Source organism: Coenobita brevimanus, chromosome 101 (assembly GCF_032717465.1).
Source record: "Coenobita brevimanus isolate Jiangsu-jjx chromosome 101, ASM3271746v2, whole genome shotgun sequence".
NCBI classification, from domain to species: Eukaryota; Metazoa; Arthropoda; class Malacostraca; order Decapoda; family Coenobitidae; genus Coenobita; species Coenobita brevimanus.
The window spans coordinates 6,347,475-6,373,822 of NC_137054.1; the positions used below are offsets into that span (position 1 = coordinate 6,347,475).

At 43.0% G+C, this 26,348-nt stretch overlaps 1 protein-coding gene across 1 annotated transcript in view; it reads right to left on the bottom strand.

The window, feature by feature from the left end:
- LOC145415123 (sphingomyelin synthase-related protein 1-like) overlaps nt 1–20,414 on the bottom strand; it is a 32,902-nt gene extending 12,488 nt beyond the window's left edge. The window contains exons 1-3 of the mRNA XM_080284542.1: nt 20,241–20,414; nt 6,137–6,330; nt 2,088–2,319 (exon numbers count right to left, since the gene is read on the bottom strand). Coding sequence (XP_080140668.1) covers nt 2,088–2,319; nt 6,137–6,330; nt 20,241–20,405 — 591 coding nt within the window. The 5' untranslated portion in view covers nt 20,406–20,414. The remainder of the gene's footprint in view (nt 1–2,087; nt 2,320–6,136; nt 6,331–20,240) is intronic.
- Nucleotides 20,415–26,348: the final 5,934 nt, after the last annotated feature.

Below are 26,348 nucleotides of genomic sequence, written 5' to 3' on the forward strand. Positions count from 1 at the left end.
TGAACCGCCAGTTTGCAGTCCACAGTTAATCCTCTGCACTCTAAATTCTAATTTCTTAACACTGCACAACACTGTAAATTCCTGTGTGTTCTAGTGGCAAGGTATAGCAGTTTATTCACTGTTTATTCACAAAAAACAAGCACCTGTGGCTTGCACTGTTATGAGTATCTGCTCTCCATCGGAGTTAAGCTGTGACTGTTGATGTTGGTGGGGTAACAGAGTTGCCAGATCGCAACAGCCACATTACCAATCTCCTCAACTTTCATTGTCAAATATAACTTTTCATTACCAAATTCGTAAAGCTAGCATATATTCTTCACTAATTATATATACAAGTGGAAATACATGTAATCACTCTCCTTATAACTAACACCATGTTGATTATTTTCACACTATGTAGGGTAGCAGATTAATAAGAGAGAGCAAACAATCCACCATCTCCATCCTGTGTATCCTCATACATGTGAAAAATCCATTTGGTAATGCATTATTCTAATGCATTACCAAACGAATTTTTCATTACCAAATTGGCCCACACTTGGTAATGAAAAATACCAAATGGCAACCTGACAGGGGAGGGGGGAGGGGGAGGAAGGAAGGGGTGAAGGGACCATGGTGTAACAGCTGTTTGGCGCCAGGCGGGAATTTCAAATTATGGGAGGGAAAAAAGTCAGATTTTTTTTTGAATTTTTTGCAGTTTTTGGCCCATTTTGGGAATATTGGATCCCAGGAGGATTATGTCCGGTTAGTGGGGATGTTCGGATATTGGGCGTTCGGATATTAGAGGGATTACTGTACCATGATTTCTGTGTTTTTTAATACCTTGTGGGGGGAGGTCCTAGGTCAATTTGCGGTAGCTGTATATATATATATATATATATATATATATATATAGATATATATATATATATTGTGTGTGTGTGTATGTGTGTATGTGTGTATATATATATATATATATATATATATATATATATATACTGGTATATACAGTATATATATATATATATATATATATATATATATATATATACACATAAGTATATGGAAGAAGTTCATGGAGCTGTTGCATCTCCTGACATTGACAGGGCTCTCCCTCGTGCTAAGGGATCTTTGTATGCGGCATGTGTTAGGAATATATACATACAGTATATCTATTTTATATGAAATCTAAAAAGTCAAAATCCCAGACAAATTATGTCCACATGGTGAAGCCTGTGAGGTGAAGCCAGATTCCATGGGTTTGAATAGCTTTTGAATAAGTATCTGATGTTGATAGTCCTCCCTCTTTTTTGTTTGATGGATCCTACATCACCGAAACCTGAAGTAGGAAAAAAGGGTTTAGATAATGAAGATGATGCTTAAGGCATGCCAAGTGCTGCTAATCTGAACATGACATCTTACATGAGTAAACTGACAAAATTCTCTGCCTCCATATACTATGCCTCTTTTAGAATTGCTTACAATCATCTCCTAGGACTGAACATTCATAAATCTAGGGTGTCCCAAGAATTGTTTGAGAAACTTCAGCAGGATATTCTTAGGATAACTGAAAGAGAAAGAGAGACAGACAGACAGACAGACAGACAGACAAAGACAGAGACAGACAGACAAACAAACAGACAGACACAGAGAGAGAGAGAGAGAGAGAGAGAGAAAGAGAGAGAGAGAGAGCTACTTCAACATGGGTACAATTCTCAAATATTACAGAACTACTGTACAATCTTTTTATTATCCTGAGGGTGATTAATGAGGGAGACTTCTATCCATAAGGGCATCAGTAACTGCAGCTCTGTAATTCCTGCAAAAGAATCCCTGCTGGTACAACAACTCTTAGTCAATATCAGCTTAAGAATAACCTCCTGAAGTCCCATGCATTTCCCAAGGCTTCCTGCACTATACAACTGTGGACAATATTATCGCTCCACATTTATAAATTATACTGACAAGTTTGTAGGGCTCCAAAGACCACATCACTAGTATCTGAAAGTCAATGCTGTCTTGTTATTCATATAAATTTACTGATATTTTTGTCCACAACTGAACTCAACATCTGTAAAACTGATCAAACATATGATCCAGAGTCTCACCTTGTCTGGCACACGGTCATGGACAAAGACCATAACAATGGCAGTGATCCAAGTGACCAGCAACATATAGAGGAAAGATATGACAGTCTTGACATATTCAGGTTTCAACTGTGTTGCCACACCACTGGGTCGTCTCAAACCACCACCACCACTATAGCCACCACCACTGCCAACACCACCGCTTCGATGGAGCTCTGGTAGATCAGAAGCCTGGGAGTCTGATGAGTAATTTCTGCAAATGAAAATCATCATTGTCATCACCATATTATCATCATCATATTAACTTTTTCCTCCCTCCCCCACCATAGATGGGATGTAGCATCCAGACAGCAAGAAATCACCACCACCATCACCACCACTTTGATGAAGCACCTGTAAATCAGAGGCCCATATTTCATGTTTCAGCCCCATATAACGCAGTTGGTACCACAACACCCTCATACAGCCTTCTCTTTACATCCATTCTAAGTGAATAACATCTAAACAGTTTTTTCATTCCTCCCAGCACCTATCCTACTTCATTCATTCTAAACTTCGCTTCTGCATCTATTCTTCCATCCACAGCAACATGTGACCCTAAATACTTAAAACACTCTACCTCCTCAAGCAACTCACCATTCAAAACTATATTCATCCTCCTACCATCTACCGACCTCATACACTTCATCACTTTACTCTTATTCTCATTTAAGTATGTAAAAAAAAATTTTTGTCTTCTTAGAGACCTCTCCTTTTATGTTAAACAAAAAAAAAAAAGTCTCCACTCTCCATTTCTGACCAACTCAGTAATTTTTTGACGAACTCAGAACACACATTGGGGGAAGTGATTCCCCCAACCCACCCCCGGTCAGGCCATCCCTGTTGGTGGTGGTAGTACTGTCAAAGAAGAGGGAGTGTGGCCACGTGCAGTTTGCCACAAGGGTGTGAGAAGTAACTCCATCCTGTGCATTGCTTGTGATAAGTGGGTGCATAGGAGAGGTAGTGGTATCATAGATAGACTGAGAGATAATGCTGATTTCATGTATGCATTGCATGGGCCCAGGTAGTACTGGAAGAGGACATTTGTAGGCTCAAGTGTACAGAAATGACAATGATCAGATGGATGTGTAGTGTGTCCTTGAATGTGAGGCCTGGGGGGACTAGGTTTATGCCTGGGGAGTTGAGAGAAAGAATTGGACTGGAGTGTATTGATGTTGTGATGAAGAGGGGTAGACTCAGATAATTTGGGTATGTTGAGAGGATGGAGGATGACAACTGGATGCAGAAGCTGCCAGGTGTGAACATCGGTGGTAGGGTTGCAAAAGATGGATCAAAAAAGACCTCAGGCGAGGTCAAAGAGTGTGACCTCAGGGATAAGAAACTGAATAGGGAGGCTGCCAGAGATCAAGCAGTGTGGAGAACTGCCATTAGGTGACCAATGCCAACAGATGCGAGCATGATGGAGCCTTCATAAATGATGTGAATATTATTTTTTCGACAGAAGATGAACAGAGGAAGGGAAAACAAATGAAATACATGTAAAAAAATTTGAAAGCAGTTAGGGAAATAAAGGAATTGTGATAGACAGAAGTTCTGCAACATGGCAGTGTGACAGTCAGAATCATGAGTGGTACCAGATGCCCATGCTGTTATTATTATACAAGGTGATACGGGTAATGCTGGGAAAATACAAGTTCTATAAGTTACTGTTAAGTAACCCTCAAACATCCATAACACCAAAAAAGAGGAAAAGAAAAGGAAGGAGAAATGAGAAACATATGCAGGTATACAATACAATCCCTGTTAACAGGGAAGCTTGAGGAATTTAACTTTCCGGTTACTGATTTTTTGTGAGTATGTGAAACGGTAATCCCTCCACTATGCAATGTAATAGAACCAAAGGCAAGTCCGGAAAGTGGTCCTGCCCGGAAAGTGGGCCCCTGCCTGCTGGACTGGTACTCATGGACCCTAACCCAGCCTAAATTTGAAAGCCACCTAAATAATAAAGTGAGTATGGAAAATACTTAGCAGTGTACAGGGTACTTACAGCACATCTGTGGTCGCCTCCTCTAAGGCTCTGGTAGTGGTGAAAAATGCTCTTGAAGTAGTACAGTAATCCAGTGTTGTGCTACACTTAATTCGTTGCACTGTGAGTTATAATTGCTTAACACTGCACATTCTGTTCTTAATTGCGCCACACCAGTTTCAACTGCCAGTTTCAACCACCACGTTGCACACCACACCTAATCCTTTGCACTCTAAGTTCTAATTTCTTAACACTGCACAACACTGTAAATTCCCATATGGTCTAGTGGCAAGTTATTGCATTTTATTCACTGTTTATTCACAAAAATGAGCACGTGCGGCATCCACTGCGATGAACATCTACACTCGGCGGTGTTTAGGTGGTAACTGGGGACGGTGTTGCCAGATCTGAGCTTGGCCACATTACCAAACTCCTCAATTTTCATTACCAAATTTAACTTTTCATTACCAACACGCAGCAAGAGTCCTTGTACTAACTGGGGGTGGTAAGCTGACTGGTGATTTGTGGAGGTATGCAGGGTGACTAAATTAGAGGAGGGGAAACAGAGAGGGGAAGAAGGGCTGAGAACAGGAATAACTAGGAAACAACCTTGACCAGAAATGCCTTCACTTTACACTGCACGACTTCACCCAGTCTCACGCGATACCTGGCTTTTCCATGCAGGGGCGGGGATTCAAAGTGGCACAGATTGTTGTATTATTTTTATGTTTGCCGGTTCATATACTTTCTTGGTTGTTTGCTCAATGCAGTGCTGCTCTCGGGTGCCCTATTCTCACTTCTTTCCTTCCTTCCTCTTCTGTCTTTCTTTCCTTCAATCTCTGAAACTTCTTCCTTCTGTCTAAGGGTGACCCTGCACTGAGTGACAAGACAAATGGTTTCCTGTACACATTTACTATGCTGGGTGTAACCATATAACCAAAGTATGGCACCTGGTGGTTTAGCGGGTAATTAAGGCCCTCCAATCAGATTGAGCCGATGCAGGTTTATATCCATGGAGTGGTTCGGGTTTACTGCTCATGTAACGCCACTCAGGGATGAGTGAGGCTGGTCATTTTCATCTTAAATGTCAGGACCAATTTGCCTGGGGCAACACTGGATTAGATGATGAATGAAATGAACGAATGTCTGATAATTCTGGTTATCTAGATACCGGATAACTGGGACTGTACTATAATATAAAAAAACAGTAAGCTGAGAATGTAAACAGAAACAAATAAGGGATACAATACAGAGAACAACTCAACAAACTTAACTGATGTGTATAGTCAGATGATTTAATTCTGGAAGAGCTCCATGGGGTGCGGGGGGGGGGAGGAAATCTCCTTCACAGCAATGACAGTTGTAAACTGACTTTAACACTGTTCTTGTACCAATTACAATATATTCTCAAACTCACTGCAATGAAGGATGCAGTAAGACTCTAAACCTCCCCTGATAGGAAAACAGTTATACTGATTAAAATATCCTCTCAGGTGAGTGAGGTTGTATGGATAAAGAGTTACAGTACAGCTGTAGATAGTAACACTCATCCTCTTCCTCATGAGAAATAACAAAACAGTGAGCAATTACATTTTAAAACCCATAATGCAATTTTTGAAGTCCATCAGACTTATCAAAATATTACGTAAACATTTCACATATCTTATTGTTGCTTAACCCCGGTCTGTCTGGCTGAGCAGATCCACAGACCGCAGGTAAACAGCTGTTTCCACGGGGCCAGTTACAGGTACAGTACACACATATATCCTGTAGGGAACTGGCTACCCCCTGCGGCAGACAATGCCTCACCAGGGTTAGATTGATTCTTCTCCACAGAGGGGTGCAAGGAAATATGAGGAAGTTTGGCTCCTGGGTGACTGCCACAGATTCTTAGCTCCATCTAGGGAGCACAGCACCACCATGTGTAGGCTTCTCATCAGCACTTTTCATACATGTTTGACTAAAAAATGGGCAGAATTATTGACTGCAACTGTACATGTACATAGCAAACTCCAAGCAATAAGGGTTGTCACTTGGCTCAAACCTTGCCCTTGCATGCTGGTACAAGTGTGTGTGTGGTGAGGGGGGGTGAAGGTTGTTGTGGTGGTGATGGGAGTGGCAGGAGGAGGATGGAGTGCTGACAGGAACACTGGGATGGCAGTTAGGGGAATCCCAGGATGAGGCGGAGTGCTGTAATCTTGATACGGCTGCATACAGGCGTTTTGCATCACCCAGTATCTGCATGTAACAAAAACAACAATATCAACAACAATAACCAACAACACCAATAACAACCAACAACAACCAAAAACACCAACAACAAACACCACCATCACAAACAACAAGATCAACATCAACAACAACAACCACCAACAAAAACACCACCAACAACAATATCAACAGCAACATCAACAACAATTACAGCAACAATAATAGTAAAATAATAATCATTCATTCATCGTTCATTATCTAATCTAGTGTTGCCCCATGAGGAGTGTAGAAGCTCAAGGCTAGGCAAGTTGGTCCTGACATTTAAGATGAGAGTGACCAGCCTCACTCATCCCTGAGTGGCATTACATGAGCAATAAACCCCAACCATCCCTTGGATATAAACCTGCACCAACACAATCTGACTGGAGCGCCATAATCACCCACTAAACCACCAGGCACCATAATTTGGTTATACGGTTACCACCCAGCATAGTAAATGGTTTCCTGACACATAAGTAACCATTTGCCCTGTCACTCAGTGCAGAGTCACCCATAGACAGAAGAAAGAGGAAAGAAGGGAGGAAAGACGGGAGGAAAGAAAGACAGAGGAGGAAGGAAGGAAAGAAAGAATGAAGAAAGGAAACGGCAGGCATCTGAGAGCAGCACTACCTCAAGTGAGTGGATGGTGAGCACCCCCACCTACCACTGTAGAATAATAATAATGATAATAATAATAATAATAATAATAATAATAATGATAATAATAATAATATCTATCTATCTATCTATTGCCAGACGCCTCAATCCCGCTTGGGGTGGCCACAAACAAATCGCCTCCACGTTGCCCTGTCCCCCGCCATTTCACTGCCCTGCTCCCAACTCACACCCCCCTCTCTCATATACCTCTCCACCCCATCCCTGTGTGTGTGTGTGTGTGTGTGTGTGTGTGTGTGTGTGTGTGTGTGTGTGTGTGTGTGTGTGTGTGTGTGTGTGTGTGTTTTGGGCAGCCGAAACTACACATTCAAATCGCACCAAAATTAGCACAGAAATCGTAAAAAATTCGCTGATGTGAAAAATCTTTGTCCCATAATGATTGAAGAACTTTTACTATATTTAATGAGCGATCATATTTTGGGGGGGGGGGGGAACGCTGCTCCCAAAACCCGGCATAGGATCTCGCTAAATTTTTTGGCCCACAGGAACAACTAAAGTATTTCGGACTTGCGTTCGGACAACTTGGGTTCCATTCCTCAAGCTGCAAATAACACGATCAATTGGTTAGCTGCAAAAATCCAAGTGACAATGTTACACTAGAACAGCACATAAACGCAAGAGCCCTCCACAGAAGCAAGTGCAAGGGGCCCGAAGGGTCCACGAGCACTTGTAATAATAATAATAATAATATTAATAATAGTCCATCCATCCACCATCCAATCCTATGTTGCCCCATGAGGAACGTAGAAGCCCTGGCTAGGCAAGTTGGTCCTGACATTTAAGATGACAGTGACCAGCCACACTCATCCCTGAGTGGCATTATGTGCGCAATAACCCCAACCACCCTTGGATATAAACCTACACAGGCTCAAACTGATTGGATAGCCTTAATTACGTACTAAACCACCAGGTGACATAATCTGGTTATATGGTTATCATCCAGCTTAGAAAATGGTTTCCTGGTGTACAGGAAACCATTTGGCTTGTCACTCAGTCTAGAGTCACCCACAGGCAGAAGGAGGGGGAAAGAATGAAGGAAAGAAAGACAGAAGAGGAAGGAAGGAAGAAAGGAAACGGCAGACACCCAAAGCAGCACTACATCGAGTGAGTGGATGGTATGCGCCCCCACCAATACCCTCTTTTGACCGAATATGATCCACAGGTATATGTGGCGAGTAATGAGAAAGGTGGGTGGTGAACTGAATGAATGGAAGGCAATGACTGATTGTGTGCATGTGGAGGATAGAATGAGAAAGTGTGTAATGGATGCAAGAGCATATAGAGGTTGGGGGAGTGGACTTTCTGACCACCACTTGGTGGTGGTGGTGAAGGTTAAGGTTCAAATGAAATGAAGGAATAGAAGAAGGGAAGGACAGGAGGAAGTAGTTCATACAAGAAGGGTAAAAAGGTTGGAAGAGGATGGAAAAAAGGCAGAATACAGGTGAGAAGTGGAGAAGCGACTCGGTAAATATGATTTGGAGCAGATGAAGAACATGGACGGTGTGTCCAAGATATTCACAGAAGAAATCTGTGCAGCGTGTGAGGTGCTGTGTTGGGTGAAGAGAAGACGAAACAGGGTGCAAGGAACAGAACAGTGGAAGGAAAAGAAGAGAATGGCTGTGCCACAAAAGATGAAAGCATATAGTGAGTGGATGAGAAACAAGGGTGTGGAGGAACTTGAGAGACAGAAGAAAGAGTTATATGTAGAGAGGAAGAAAGAACTTCAGCTGTTCGGCCAAAGTTCTCTGGGACTTTTACATCCTAATAATAGCATGTAAATTCAGATAATGGTTCAATAGAGCCAAGGTTCAGTGTCTGGATAAAGAACAGGTCCAGACTGCATGTCTGGATAAATGGGGAATACTGTATGAATTTATGTGTGTATATATATGTATATATATATATATATATATATATATATATATATATATAGAAGTAATACCCGTACTATCCGGCTGCCCACTTTCCAGACATCCCACTTACCGGACATCATAGTCCCGGGATCCAATATTCCCAAAACGGTCCGAAAACCACAAAAAATTCGGAAAAAATCCGACTTTTTCCCGCCCGTAATTTGAACTTGGCGCACGCAGCGTGGGACAGCTTTGTTTTGGTGCGTCATTCCTCTGACGTCCGCTAAAGCACCCCTGCATCCTCCCCACTTACCGCCTGTCTCTTGTCGTGAGTGCACGCTCGTCATCATGGCTACCCACGTACTTTCAATGTAGCTAAAATTAACTAGAGTGTGTTATGTTTAGAAAATGGATTTATGAGTGCAAAGACTTTAAGTGCAGAGTGCAACACTTATTTCATAAAATTACAATGGAGCATAAGCCAGACAAGAGTGAGCAGTGTTAAGAGAATGGACTTCTGAGTGCAAATGACTAAGTTCAGTGCAAGACTTCATGAACAGTGTACTGCAAGTGCTTCAGGAAATCCTTCTTACTGTCAGAGTCTGAGAGGAGGCGGTTATTCATTAAGATGGCCAGGGACTTGCTGTAAGTACCCAGAATGTTTCATATTGTACTGTACTGTATTTTCCATACTGTACTTACCTCTAACACCTCATTTCACTCTTTTATGTCCCTTATTGGTGTGAATAGGGTATTAGGTGCTATGCATGTGCAGTAGGGAGGTATTTCTCTGAGTTAGAGTCCATAAGTACCAGTCCAGGAGCCAGGGACTTGTTGTACGTACCCAGAATGTTTAAAAACTGTATAAACTCACCTCTAACACCTAATTTTATGGTTCTTTTGCATTTATTTAAGTCTTTTATGTCCCTTATTGGTGTGATTTGGGTCTTAACTAGGTGCTAAGCATGTCCAGAGGAAGTTGTATAGGTGTTTTTCTGAGTTAGGGTCCATAAGTACAAGTCCTGGAGGCTGGTGCCCACTATCCAGACAGGACCAGTTTCAGGACATGCCTTTGGCTCTATTACGTCGGATAGTGGAGGGATTACTGTATATATATAAGTGGAAGCTCGATTATCCAGGCTCAGATTATCCAGCTTTCGGTATATCTGGGCCGTGACCAAATGGTTCAGTGGTACAGTAACTCATAGAATTATCCGTACGATAGCTCCGGTTTAAACAGGAAGCATCCAGTTGCTAGGGAGAGATGGATGGATAAGCCAGAGTCTGCTCACCCTGCCCCCACCCACACCTGCTCACAACTCGATCACAAGGGTGGTAGGATGGAGTCTGGTGAGGCAACTGATACTCCTGACCTAGCCTAACCTTGCTTAACTACTTAATAATTTAACCTAATTTAACCTAACCTGACCTAACCTGGGCTCCAGTTGGGAAATTGGGAAACTAAATCCACTTTTGTATACGATGAGTTTCTTCCATTATGCCCGAAGCAATTGTAGGTACAGCTTAAAGAACATGATAAAAGAGAAAATCTTTCAGCAAGAGAAGGTAATTTACTACCCTCAAAATAGAAAAACACAGAAAACAAACCGGAGGAACATGAAGTGAATTGGTGAAGTCTTTAGGCTGTACGCTTAGACGAAAAGTAATGGGTTTCCTAGTTTTAGAGAATGAAATGAAACAAGAATGTCTGCTAATCAGAAAAAAAAAAAAAAAAATTACCTCATGTGTTCTCGTAAGTTAGCATTCAGTTCTGCATTCTTCGTTAGATATCGCGCTTCCCAACACATTTCGGACCGACAGAGCACAGTTATTTCTTCCTCTTACATTTACTGTTCATTCTTTTGTTCGTTCTTAAGTGTACTGTATTGTATGTGTGAGAGTATTAATACAAACAATAATGCATCCCATTAACCCTATCATAGCTGTCACCCTCGAACAATGCTTTACTGTACCGGTGTTAGGGATGTTGGGTTAGGGAGAGCTATAAAAAACTGTGAACAATTATTGGGAGGGAACGAAGGTCACTGGTATGTTTTCACAACCCTCCTCTACCATCTCAAACAGTCAGGCGGCCTGTTACTTCGTCTCAGATGTTTTCGCTGATATGTTTAAATGCTAATGTAACATGCAACCTAATTATGAGTAAGTTTCTTCCATTATGCCGGAAACAATCATAGGTACGTTTAAGGAATGTTATGATAAGAGAGGAAATCTTTCAGCCAAACATAATTTACCACCCACAAAATAGGCAGAAAAATTCAGAAAACAAACCAGAGCAATATGAATTGAATTGGTAAGGTTATTAGGCTGTATGCTTGGACGAAAATTTATGAGTTTCACAATTATAGGGGACGAAATGGAACAATTATGTTTACTAATAAGAAAAAATACTTTCATCTCACGTGTTCTCGTAAGGTGGCATTCAGTTCCACATTCTTTGTTCGATGTCGCTTCCCAACACATTTCGGACCGACAGAGCATACAGTTATTTCTGCTCCTTACAGTTAAGTGTACATTTATTGCACATTCTTTTGTTTGTTCGTGTATTTGTGAAAGAGAGAGTATTGATACAAACAATAATGTATTCCATTAACCCCTTCATGGCTGCCAGCCTTGAACAATGCTTTACTGTACCGGTGTCAGTAATGTTGAGTTAGGGAGAGCCATAAAAACTGCGAACAATTATGGGAAGGGAACAAAGGTCACTGGTATGTTTACACGACCCTACTCAACCATCCCAAACAGCTAGGCGGTCCTTTCATCCCAGATGTTTTCACCGATATGTTTCAATGCTACAGTAACATGCATTACACTTTATGTTTAAATGCTAATGTAACATGCCCCCTAATTTTATTAATTCTTTCACGAATCATAGCAAATCACACAATGGGTTTAGGAAGGAGGGGAAAAAAAAAACAGGTGTACCAGACGAGTCTTTTCACATCTGTAAGAAAAAGAAACTGACTTTATAACCCTGAAAAAATGGTTTCAAGGTCTGCCACGGGAGCACACAAATTTCTGAACTCACGAACACTGAGGATTTGAGCGGGGTAAACATACGCTTTGCTGTAAGCAGTAAAAGCACCTAACCAAATCAGTTCATCCTGATAGTCTATTATATTTTTCTGATTATTTCTGGGTTGGTAAATAAACATTTCTCGCTAAATCTGTTTCCCCGCTGTTTTTTGCTGTTCTGGTGTGACGACTCTTTGTTTGATTCGTTAACGTAATGGCAGAAGACACTGTTCTAATCTAAGTGTTTAAACCTGGCCTAACCTAGCTTAACTGCACCTAATGATTTAACCTAACCTAATCTTCAGTTGGGAAACGAAGTCCACATTTGAGTATGATGAGTTTCGTCCATTGTGCTGGAAACAATCGTAGGTACAGCTTTAGAACGTGACGATAATAACAGGGAGGAAATCTTTCAGTAAGAAAACGTGATTTACCGAACTGAATATACTGTAGTCTGAAAAATACTGAAACAAGCTGGAGGAATATACATTGAACTGGAAAGGTCTTTCTGGTACTTAAAGTGTACATTTACCAGTAATTAAATCAGTCTAACAGTACAGTATGTTTTGTTTCCGCCGGATTAATCGTGCTTTCGGACTAATCGGGCACCCCTTAACACTATATAGACCGGATAATCGGGCTATCTCTGTGTGTGTGTGTATATATATATATACACACACACACACACACACATATCCCATTGGAGCCCAGCATCCCCAATATTAGACAGAACTGGGAATTTTGGGATCCTAATAAAGTAGGGAACCCTCGGGTAGGGACCTATGAGCTTTGCGACCATAAGCCGATAGGCGGAGGGCGGTACACTCAGTGCCCTCCCAGTGCATTGCCTTGCCCAGCAACTCTGGGATCCAATGGGTTAATGACTGGCAAATCTATCAGTTTCTTTAACCCATTGGAGCCCAGTCCCCAGTATTGGACAGAACCGGGAGTTTTGGATCCTAATAAAGTAGGAAACCCCCAGGTAAGGATCTATGAGCTTCGCGACCATGAGCCGATAGGCGGAGGGCGGTACGCTTAGTACCCTCTCAGTGCAGTGCCTCGCCCAGCAACTCTGGGATCCAATGGAATATATATATATATATACAGTAATCCCTCTAATATCCGGACGCCCAATAACCGAACATCCCCACTAACCGAACCTTATCGTCCTGGGATCAAACATTCCCAAAATGGTCCGAAAATCCAAAAAAATTGGAAAAAAAATCGATTTTTTGCCGTCCGTAATTTGAACTTGCCGCGCGCGCCGCGTGAGAGCATTGTTTTGGTTCGTCATTCCTCCAACGTCCGATAGAGCGCCGCTGCATCCTCCCCACTTCCCGCCTGTCTCTCACCGCGACAAGACCTACGCTCTTCGTCATGGCTGCCCACGTGCTCGCTTTTGTGGTGGTGCCGTACTTGCTGCAAGGCCTCCTGCTGCTCTCTGCCCTACTCTTAGTGTGTGTGATGATGGCCCCGCCTCCTGAGAAAAGGAAGAGAGTGGTGTTGACTCTGGAGAAGAAACGGGAGATATTGGAGAAGGTTGATGCGGGTTGGTCTTCCTCTCGCATTCTCCGCGAGTTCAACCTGGCCCGGTCGACTTTGTTTGATATCAAGCGTTCCCGAGACAAGCTCATGCAGTACACGGCTGACTTCTCGTCGAGAAGCAAACGCAACGTGAGAGGAAGGTTATGTTTACTCCCAAGTATGCAGAGATCGACCGCTCCACGTTGATTTGGTATCGACAGCAACGTGCAGCTGGTGTGATGGTACGTGGAACGGAGCTGAAGGCTGCTGCTGAGAAGTTTGCAAGGCTTCACGACGCCCTAGACTTCAAGGCATCCGAGGGTTGGCTCTTCGCGTTCAAGTTGCGACATGGCCTTACTAACCGTAAAGCACATGGCGAAGCATTGGACGCTAACGAGGATGGGTGGGCGAGTTTCGGCACAAGGTGAAAGGCTTGATCGACAGGGAGGGCCTCACTCCCGGTCAAGTCTATAACGCTGACGAAACTGGCCTATTCTATCGCTCGGTGCCAACGAACACTCTCGCCGATGAGACGGAGAAGCGTGTACCTGGCCGCAAGCTTTCTAAGGAACGGATATCTGCTTTGTGTTGTGCCAATGCTAACGGCATGCACCGGCTTAAGCCCGTTATTGTTGGCCGTGCAAAGAAGCCTCGGTGCCTTCGTGGGGTGATGGATGTCCTTCCTGTCGTATGGTACCATTCTTTGAAAGCATGGTTCACAGCTGTGATTTTCAAAGACTGGTTTCACCATCACTTCATCAAGGAGGTCATACATTACCAGACGAAGACACTGGGAATTCCTCGCGACCAGGTAAAGGCTCTCCTTCTCCTCAACAATGCACCTGCCCACCCGTGCGACAAGGACTTGGTTGCTGAGAATGGCCGTATTAGGTGCATGTTTCTGCCACCTAATACGACTGCTCTCATTCAACCAATGGACCAAGGAGTGATCGTGGCAACAAAGCGCCTGTACCGTCGGAAGTTCCTGGACGAGGTGATGGTGGTTCTCGAGGACGAGGACGAGCGCAGGGAAGGACGTGACACTCGAGGCAAGCGGACTTTGGAAAACCTTTCGCCGCTACAACATCAAGTCTGCGCTGTACAACTGGGCTAGTGCATGGAAGGAAGTCCCTGTGAAAACTCTTGAAAATGGTTGGTCTCGTCTGCTTCTCGGAACAGATGTGGAGTACGATTTCCTAGGGTTTGACGTGGATGACTTCCATGCACGGCCACGTACGCACGGCGACGATGTTGATGTGGACGATGTTCGTGAGTGGTTGGACGACGACGAGGGCGATCCTGGGTATCAGACGTTGTCTGATATCGAGATCGCGTCTTCGGTTGCTGGTGTCAGTCCCGAACTTGAAGATTCCGACGACGAAGGCGATGATGATGCAGAGTCCGCCCAGCAGGACACTACTCCAGCCATCCCCAAGCTGAGCGCACTCCGGGAACATCTAGAGTTCGTCCTAGACTACCTGGAACACCCGGACTGCGACAGGGAGATGGGGCCCTTGGGACTCGTGGAGGAAGTGCGTGCTTTCCGGCAGCGCATCATCAATCGCCAGAATCGTCGGTCCTTGCGTCAGTCAACGATTGACAGTTTTTTCAGGCCCGTGACCCCCGCTGTGCCAAGCCCTGGTTCCACTCCGTTGCCTCCCCAAGACAGGCCCTCATGCTCCGAGCCACAGCCCAGCACATCAGCTACAGTGGAGTCACCGCTCGACGTGAGTTTGCGGCTGTCTTCAGAGTCTTCTGTAGTCGGTACGCCATCACCACTACCCACCGATGCACCCCTTGGACGCCTGCCAGTGATACTCTCGGGCTCTGACAGTGAATAAACAGCAAGAACTTCTCCACTAGACCACACGGGAATTTTGAGTGTTGTGCAGTATAAAAACGGTGTGTTGTGTTAAGGTTTTCAAGTTGGGAGAAAAGACTAAGTAGAAAAGAAATTTAACGTAACTAACCTTCTTTGTTTTGGCTTTGGAAACTTAAAAAAACTTGGGAAAAAGTTAATGTGCAACACTTAAATTTAATGGAACATTATTTGGACTAAAGTGAACACTGTGAAAAGAACGGACTTCTGTGTGTTAGTGACTAAGTTCAGTGCAAGACTTCAGGAAGAGTGTAGTGCAAGTGCTTCAGGAAATCGTTCTTACTGTCAGAGTCCGAGAGGAGGCGGTTATTCATCGAGGTGGCCAGGGACTTGCTGTAAGTAGCCAAAATGTTTCATGTTGTACTATTTTCCATACTATATTTACCAGAATGTTTCATATTGTATTTTTTCCCATACTATACTTACCAGAAAGTGTCATACTGTACTTCTTTCCATACTAAACTTACCTCATGCATGTGCAGTAGGAATGGGTTTTTCAGAGTTCGGTTAGGTTCGGTTAGGTTAGGTTCGGTTAGAGTCCATAAGTACCAGAATGTTTATTAATGTATGAACATACTTCTAAACCCACATTTTATGTGTCTATTGCATTTATTTCAGTCATTTATGTGCCTTATTGGTGTGATTTGGGTGTTAAATAGGTGCTATGCATGTCCGGAGGGAGTTGTATAGGTGTTTCTCTGTGTTAGGGTCCGTAAGTACAAGTCCATAAGCTGGGGCCCAATATCCGGACAAAACCAATATCCGAACCTACCGATGGCTCTATTGATCCGGATATTGGAGTGATTACTGTATATATATATATATATATATATATATATATATATACTGTATGTATATATATGATGAATGAATGAATGAATACAGTAAACTCTGAATTATCCATTGTCACAATATCCAACTCTGCTGGCTCAGCTCTATTAGAGCAATATGCAATGAAATTATGCAGTATCCAGCACCAAAACGGGACGTAACCTGCAGTTGTATACAATATCCATCATCAAAGCGTATCAACCAGCTCATTAGCAGTAGCCAACTGGCATTGTATTACTGTACTGTATCATTACTGTATTGCATTTTATAATTAGTCCTCACCTTTTACTTTTGGGAAGGTTTTTAGGACAGAAGGTCATGACAGACAGCAACACAATATCTGGCTCGAAGCCGAATGATGAGCCGATAGGGGTTACTATGCAATGTCTGGTGTTTTGTTTTAATTGGCGTAGGGCTTGGCTGAATTGTGCTGGATAATTGAGACTTCACACTAAATACTCGTATATTGTTTGTTCGTTTTTGAAGGCTCCAACATGCTTGCATGCATCGGCCTTTGGTGACCTAATGGCAGCTCTCCATGCTGCTCAAACTCTGGCAGCTTCCCTATTCAGTCCCTTACCCCTGAGGACACATTCAATTACCTCATCTAAGGTCTTTTTCGATCTACCTCTTGCACCCTACCCCCAGCATTAACACACTTCACTTTCTGCACCCAATTATCATTCCTCATCCTCTCCACATGCCCAAACCATCTCAATCTACCTCTCCTCATCACAACACCAATACACTCCAGTCCCACCTTACCCCTCAACTCTTCCATTGTAAACCTTGCCCCCCTAGGCCTTGCACTCATAGATGCACAGCACATCCACCTAATCATTGCCATTTCTGTACATTTGAGCCTGCGAATGTCCTCTTCCTTTACTGCTCAGGTCTCACTACCATACAGTATTACACTCCGAACACATGCCGCATACAAAGATCCCTTAGCACTGAGGGAGAGCCCTGTCAATTCTTCCAACCACTCCTCACTCTAGCCACAGATTTAGCTCCAGCCCCACCTCCAGCACATAGCATGTCTCCCAAATAAAAAAATCTTCCACACACTCAAGAGACTCACCAGCAAGTTCAATCCTTTTATGCCTGACAATCTCCACCTGTTCTCCTGGACACACCGCACACACAAAATCAGCATTGTCTTGCAGTCTGCCTCTGATACCACTACATCTCTTAAATACCCACTTTGCACAGACACTGCACATGATGGAATTGCTTCCCATGCTCTTGTGGCAAATCACACATGGTCACTCTCCCTATTCTTTGACAGTATTGCCAACAGTCCTAGATACCATCACTTTTGTTTTACCTGCATTTACTCTCAAGCCCTTGTGTCCCATACCATCTCTCCACTTCCTAAATCTTTCCTCTGCCTCCCTTTCCTTTTTCTGCAATCAACAACAAATCATGAATATACAACATTTTCCACGGGAGTCCATTTCTGAAGTCACGTGTGAGGGCTTCAAGGACCGTGATAAACAACATGGGGCTCAAAACTGACCCCTGATGCACACCAAAATTCATGTAAAACTCATCACTCAAATCTCCATTCATTCTTACCTGGGTGTGAGCACCCACATACAAAGCCATAACGACCGTAACCACCCACGCGATTCCAAGCTTTCTCATTGTCCACTTCACCACCTCTCTAGGAACTCTGTCAATGGCCTTCTCCAAGTCAACAAAAACAAAGCAGTTCCCTTTTCTTTCCCATATATTTTTCCTGAAGGTGTTGAACAATGAATATGGCATCAGTGGTCCATTTGCCTAGCATAAACCCAAACTGCATCTCATCAATATTCACTTTCTCTAATCATACCTTCTAGAACTCTCTCCATTACCTTCATTATCTGGTCTAAAAGCTTAATGCCTCTATAATTTCCTCTTTCCAGGGCATCACCCTTCCCCTTGTACACATTTACAATGACACACTTCAGCCAATCATCTGGGACAACACACTCATAGATAATTGTACTTATCAGGTCAGTGATGAACCTCACTCCTCTATCTCCTGCAGCTTTCAAGATTTCAGCAGTTAACCCAGACACACGTGCTGCCTTCCCCACCTGCATCCTGCCTATTGCCCTGCTCACAGTAGCTGCATCAATCAAAGGCCAAGGGCTAAACTAGATCTATGGGCTCCAAACCTTCCCTGCCCCAGTCAAACTCCTCATTCATCAACCACATGTAATGCAATCTCCATGCATCTTTCATATCCCCACTGTTCACCACTACCATTCCTTCAATTTGCACACACTGCTCACCTATGATATCCCATTCTCCCTCTTCATCTGATTTGCCACCTTACCATCCACTCACTTGATGCAGTGCTGCTTTGAGTGTCTACCCTTTCCACTCTTCCTTTCTTCCTCTTCTGTCTTTCTTTCCTTCATTTTTTCCTCTTCCTTCTGCCTATGGGTGACTTCACACTCCCTCTTCTGTCTTGCTTTCCTTCATTCTTTCCTCTTCCTTCTGCCTATGGGTGACTCTACACTGAGTGACAAGCCAAATGGTTTCCTGTACACCAGGAAACCATTTACTTACTTCACTGGGTGGTAACCGTATAATACACCAGGAAACCATTTACTTACTTCACTGGGTGGTAACCGTATAACCAAATTATGGCACCTGGTGGTTTAGTGAGTAATTAAGGCATTCCAATCGGACTGAGCTTGTGCAGGTTTATATCCAAGGGATGGTTGGGGTTTATTGCTCACGTAATGCCACTCCGGGATGAGTGAGGCGGTCACTCCCATCTTATATGTCAGGTCCAACTTGCATAGCCCCGAGCTCCTACGCTCCTCAAGGGGCAACACATGATTGGATGATGGATGGATGGATGAATCAACATAAGACTGGATGATGGATGGATGGATGAATCAACATAAGACTGGATGATGGATGGATGGATGAATCAACATAAGACTGGATGATGGATGGATGGATGAATCAACATAAGACTGGATGATGGATGGATGGATAAATATCGTAATCCTCCACAATTTAGATTATCAAGTAAAAGTCTCTGTGACTCAGACTATCCCCTGCAAACCTCTTTTCTAACCCTACACTTTGCAGCCAAGTATTCCTATTTCTCATCTTAAATGTCTGGGCTCCTACACTCCTCATGGGGCGACATAGGATTGGATGATGGATGGTTACCACCCTACTTCCATTCCCAGAAATGTCTTCTTTTCTCCTTTCCTCTACACCCTGATCCCACCATCAAGTTACTTAATGTCTTGGTGGGCCTCTTGTCCATCCACATGCTGAACCAGTAACTCTCAAAAGGTTGCTCTTGAGGGCACTCTACTGCTCATTAACACTTCTGTCAGCATCTCCCTGTTCAGCCACCACTCTCCTAATCTCGTTATAGAAGGCATCCCTTACTGTTTGGCTTTTCAGCTTCCACACTTTCCTCCTAGATGCATAGGTCCTCTTTCTCTTCACCTGCTCCATAAGCACATGTCACATACCATCACTTGTGTTGCTGCACACACTCCTCACTCACTATAACTGAAACATCCCTCACTAACCTATCAGCCATCGTGACCAGGAAATAGTCTATCTGGCTGCTACTTCCCCCTGACATATGTAATCAACCTACTTTCTCCCTTCCTAAAATGTGTGTTGCAAACAATCATGTTCTTTGCCCCTGCAAATTCAAGTATCCTTTCCCCTTTCTCATTTCCTGTACCATATGCACATCTCCCATGTATTCCTTCCTATCCTTGAGATGCTTCACCTACATGACCAAGTCCCCTCTCAAAACTACAATCTCACCATCCCCCATACCATTTCCTACACTTATTGTCATCCCAAAATATATCCTTCTCTATCTCATCGAAGCCTGCCTGTGGAGCATATGGGTGAATTATGACTTATAAAGGTGACTACTTTTGTCCAAAAGTCTTTACAGCAGTAACTGTAGCTCCACACCAGCTGAGACTGAACCCATGCTGATACAGCCTTTATTATTAAAAATTAGCCCAAAGATAACCTGAAGTTTCTCATAAATTTCCCAAGAGCCCCTGTCTAAAAATACTATGGCTCAGTGCAGAACTAAAAGTAGACATTATTACTCGAACATTCAGATCCTCCTTAATGTCCTTTTCTGTTAGCAGAAGAAGTGCCTCTCCATTAATCTTGTGCTTAATAAATTCAAACTTGTACTGGCTGAAACCCTGGGCTTTCAACCACTGGCCAACATCCTCAGTTGTCCACAGTTCTGGGCTCTCACTGTTCATGGTAGCTGGCAGCTTCTACTGATGAACTCAGCTTCTCTTAGTCACACTGTAAGAGAAGCATTGTCACAGTAATATGCATACTTCAATGAAAATTCCATAAAACATATTCTGTCATAATGATAGATAGATAAGGAAGATAAAAGAACTGAGGTCTTGCTGTGAATGTGCTGGAGTGTTACAAGTCAACTTATATGACCAAATGAAGAATGGAGAATGAGAGACTGACTAGAAAAGTGTGAGTAAGTGGGGGAGAGGGGAAGAGGGGCAGGGGGATACTGAGAAGGAGTTGGAATAATGGGGTGGAGAGATATGGAGAGATACATAAATAAAACTGGCATTAGTTGGAAGGAAGGGTAACCTGATGGCAGTTGACAAGGTGACATGGAGGCAATTTGTCTGTGGTAACTCCCAATGGGATTAAGGTGTCTGGCTATGCAGTGACAGAGAGATGTACAATAATAGTAAATTTTAATAACAGTAATAATAATAATAATTATAATAATAATAACAATTCATTCATTCATTAAGGAATTGTTGAACACATGGGAATGAAAGCAATGCGAGTATAAGTGGCTGGGGAATGGCTGGGAGAAGGGGGGATGTAAGAGGAGAGGAAGAAATCAGTAGGAAAGAGGCTGTGGATGCAATGAAGAAAGTTAAAATGGGGAAAGTTCCAGGAATTGATGGAGTGTGTGGTGAAATGCTGAAGCATGAAGGAGAGATAGTAGTACTGTAGAGTGGATGTGGAAATGTACAGTACAGATTGGCCTGGGAGGAAGGCAGAGTTCCGGAAGATTGGAAGTCAGGTATAATTATTCTCCTGTACAAAGGAAAAGGGGAAAAAGAAGTGTGTGGTAATCATATGGACATTTGTCTTCTTCATGTAATAGGAAAAGTATATGGTAGGATACTTATTGACAGAGTTAGGGAAATAACAGAGGAATTTGCTGGAGAAGAACAAGCAGCTTTTTGGAAGGGAAGAAGTTGTGTAGATCAGATATTCATTCTTAGATCTTTAGCAGAAAAGTTCCTAGGGAAGGAAAAGAAGTTGTATGCTGCCTTCATGGATTTGGAAAAAGCATATGACTGGGTGGATAGACAAGGGTTGTGGAAAGTATTAAGAATATATGGATTAAAGGGGAAGCTGTTGAATGCCATGAAGAGTATGTATGAGGGTGTTAAGGCTGCAGTGTGTGTGGATAGTGAACTGAGTGAAATTTTCTATTTGAAGGTTGGATTGAAATAGGGATGTATCATGTCTCCATGGCTGTTCAATCTGTATATGGATGGGGTTATAAAAGAGATATAGGTAGGGCAGTGGATGTTGGAGTAACCCTAATGAGAGAGGGCAGTGTTTGGAAACTCCCTGTACTGTTGTTTGCAGATGATACTGTGTTGTTAAGTGAAGACGATCGGAGTTGCAAGGGCTGGTGGATGAGTTTGAGAGTTTAAGAAAGGGAATCTAAACATGAATGTAGGGAAGAGTAAAGTTATGGTCTTCGAGACCAATTGAGACCAAGTTCCTATCTGCCAAGCAAGATCCAATAAGAAGAAAAGTGTGGGAAACATCTGAGAAAACATGTGGCTGTTTTGATCTGCAGAGCATGTCATACTGCAGGCAGAGACTCTGGTGAAACAAAGTTTTTTCTTTTAATACTTTTGGTGGTGACAATTGGGAATAGCTGAATAAAATTAAATATCAAGAAATACTGTATTTGTACATGTGTAAAACCAGTAAATCTTCATCCCTTGACGTACATAGCCAACACCAGAAAACATGAAAAAAATATCACGTGACCTCATTATTAGGCAAAGTGGTAGGTGGTGGCGACCATCATCCACTCACTTGATGTAGTGCTGCCTGCTTCTTCCTTAAGCCCTGTCCACACGAGCGGGCAATGCCCGCGGGCACAAGTGAGCAGTTTGCCTGTTGATGGGCACAAGCGGTGAGCCCGTCAACAGGCAAACTGCTCGCTTGTGCCCGCGGGCATTGCCCGCTCATGTGGACAGGGCTTAAGCCTTTATCATTCTTTATCTGTGTCTGCCCTCCTCTCTTCCTATTTCTCCCGTAATTCCTGTCACTTCTTATTGCTTTTCTTTCCATTATAGGTGGCTTGACATTGAGTGACAAACCAAATGGTTTCCTGTAAGCCAAGAAACCATTTACAACGTTGGGTGGTAACCATATAACCAAACCATACATGCTCCCTACGTGTCAGCAAGTGGGTTGGTGGAGGGTTAGTGCCCCTCCCTGTAAAACAAATAACTCAGAGTCAAATGGCCACCCCTTACAGAATTATGGCGTCTGGCTACAGACGATAGACAGATTATTAGGCAAGGGATTCAACTTAAATGAGAAAAATTTGTACATAATATTATTATGAAAAAACTCCCATATGGGAGCATTCTGCATTGCCCACAAAATAGGAAATTAAAAATCCTGGCAGCATGTAGTATCTGTGCCTTACTGCGAATGCTCCTACTGGAGCACATAGAAGGACTGAAGGGGAACCTCTTGCAGTGGATGAGGGACCTCATGAGAGACAGACAGATGAGGACAGTAATAGAGGACATGCTGTCAGGGTGGAAGGAAGTAACAAATGGTGTCCTACAGGGCTCACTGCTGGCTCACACAATGTTTCTGATCTACGTAAACAAAATGGTGGATGGAATGAACAGTTATGCAAGTCCGTTTGCAGACAATGCAAAAATCATGAGGAGAGTGGAAGTTGAAGAGGACTGTACAATGTTACAGGAAGATCTGGACAGGATTATGACTGGACATACGTATGGGAAATGCAATTCAATGCAAAAAAATGCAAAATACTGGAAGTGGGTAAAATTACTAAGAGGCCATCACTGAATTACTCAATTTTAAAGGAACCAATCACAAAAGCAGGAGAAGAGAAAGACCAGGGAGTGTTGGTCCAGCATAATCTGTCATCTGAAAAACACATTAATAAGACTGTCGGAGAGACATATAAGCATTTGACAAACGTAAGAGTGGCATTTCAGTACGTGGATGAGGAGATGATAAGAAAAATTTATAGTGACTCTCATCCACCCCAGGTCAGAATATGCAGCAGTGGTGTTGTCCCCACATAAAAGAATGATATAAACAAGATCGAGAGAAAACAAAAAGCAGCAACCAAGATGGTCCCCAGCCTGGCAGATCTATCGTACAAGGAAAGACTAAAAATGCTGGCTCTGCCTTCCTTAGAAGAAAGAAGAGAGAGGGGTGGCATGACTGCAGAGTTCAGGGCCATGATGAGAGTGGACAAAATTGACAGAGAAGATCTGTTTATATGGGATGGGGGAGCAACAAGAGGGTATGGAAAGAAATTTAAATATTGTACACAAAGTGCTTTAAGAATATCTAAAAAATACAGTTTTCCAAACTATTTTTTTTTTTAATGTGAGGAAGAAGGAACCAAAGGCCACGAGCCCACAAAATTGTTCCTTCCAAGAGAAAAACAAAATACAAGAAAGAGCCAAATTCAAGCTCCGATCATTTCGCGATGCCTGGACACTCTGCGTTTGAAAGACTGGAGATCATAGAAAGCAGGAAATACAGACAGAGGGAGACAGTTCCAGAGTTGACCTGTTGCATAAATGAAGGACTGGGAGTAACGGTTAACTCTTGCATTAGAGAGTTGAACAGCAAAGGGATGAGAATTTGCTGCTAGACTGGTGTTATGCGCCTGTCGTAGAGGTGGAGGAATGCATGCAGACAGTTCAGAGGACCAGTGACCATTGAAGTAGCGATAGAAAAGAGATAAAGATGCAACAGTGCGACAAAAAGAAAGAGGTTGAAGGGAGTCAGTACCAGGAGGAGAGTTAATGAGACGAAATGCCTTTGACTCCACCCTATTGAGATGAGCTGTATGTGGGGAGCCTCCCCACATATGAGAGTTGTACTCCACACAGGGGCAGACAAAACCCCTGTATAGAGTCAACAATCGTGCAGGGGTAAAGAAGGAACAGAGTTGACTTATCACACTCTTGGAAGCAGATTTTACAAGAGATGTAATATGATCTTTCCAAGATAAGTCCCGAGTAAATGAAACCCCAAGCATGTTCAAGGATGATGCAGGATTCAGCTGGATATTATTAAACACTAGTGGGTATACCTGTGGAAGATTTTGTCCGGTTGATAGGTGTAAGAACTGAGTCTTTGATGCATTAAAAACAACCAGATTATTTTTACCCCAGTCAGAGATACGAGCCAAGTCAGACATTAGGTGTGCCATAGCCTCATCCCTTGTTTGCTGAAGTAACTGCTGAGATGGACGTTGCGGGAACCGAATGGAAAGGTGAAGGGTGGAGTCATCAGTGTATGAGTGGATAGGGTTAGATGTACAGCTTAGAAGATCATTGATGAATAAAAGGAAGAGAGTTGGTGATAGGACAGAGCCCTGAGGAACACCACTGTTAACAGATCTAGGAGAAGAATGATGGCCGTCTACAACTGCGGCTATAGAATGACCAGAAAGGAAACTATTGATGAAGGCACAGATAGAAGGATAGAAACTGTAAGAGGGCAGTTTGGAAATTAAAGATTTATGCCAGACTCGATCAAAAGCCTTTGAGATGTCAAGTACAATAGCAAAGCTTTCGCCAAAGTCCCAAAAGAAGGATGACCAGGAGTGAAATGTAGGTGAGAAGATCGCCAGTGGAGCGTCCCTGATGGAACCCATACTGACGATCAGAAAGAAGGTTGTGATAGGAAAGATGCTTTAAAATTTTTCTATTATGAATTGACTCGAAAACTTTTGAGAAACAGGATGTTAAAGCAATTGGACGACAGTTAGAGGGTTGGGAATGGTCACCCTGTGGAAAAGCTTGGACAAAAAGATCATTCAGTCCAAAAACTAAAATGAGTTTAAATCAAAGTCTCACTGGTTGAGTAACAGAGACAGGACCCCACGATCGTAGCTTATTTCCTGTGTATCACCACTAGGAAAATACACGCACACACACACACACACACACACACAGATAGACAAAAAAATATCAGGAAGAGATGAATATTTTGGCTGAAAGTCAGCTTGGATTCAGAAGTGGAAGGTCATGTGTTTCCAACTTATTGAGCTTTTACTCAAGAGCAACTGACGTGCTACAGGAGAGAGAGGGTTGGGTGGGTTGTGTGTATTTAGATTTGGAAAAGGCCTTTGACAAGGTACCCCTTAAGAGACTAAAGTGGAAACTAGAGCATATAGGAGGACTGAAGGGAAACCTCCTGGAAAGGATGAAAGACTTTTTGAGAGACAGACAAACGAGGACAGTAATAAAGGACAGGATGTCCGGATGGAGGGAAGCAACAAGTGGAGTCCCACAGGGCTCAGTATTGGCGGCGATAATGTTCCTGATTTACATAAATGATAAGGTAGATGGAGTGAACAGTTATGCAAGTCTGCTGATGATGCAAAGACCTTGAGGAAAGTAGAGGTTGAGGAGGACTGTAAAATGCTGCAGAAGGATCTGGATAGGATACATGATTGGAGCCGGATGTGGGAAATGAAATTCAGCACAAAGAATATAAAATATTGGAAATGAGTAAAAGTACCAAGAGGCCATCACTGAATTATTTGATGGGTAATGAACCACTCACAAAAGTGAGAGAAGAGAAAGATCTGGGAGTGCTGGTCCAGGATAGTCTGTCACCTGAAAAACATATTAACAAGACAGTTAGAAAGACGTATAAACTTTTGACTAACATAAGAGTAGCATTTCATTACATGGATGGGAAGATGATGAGAAAACTGATAGTGGCCATGATCTGCCCCAGGTTACAATATGCAGCAGCAGCAGTGTGGTCCCCACACAAAAAGAAAGATATAAACAACATTGAGAGAATACAAAGAACAGCAACCAAGATGGTCCTCAGTCTAGCAGATCTGTCGTACAGAGAGAGGCTGGAAAAGCTGGATTTGCCTTCCTTAG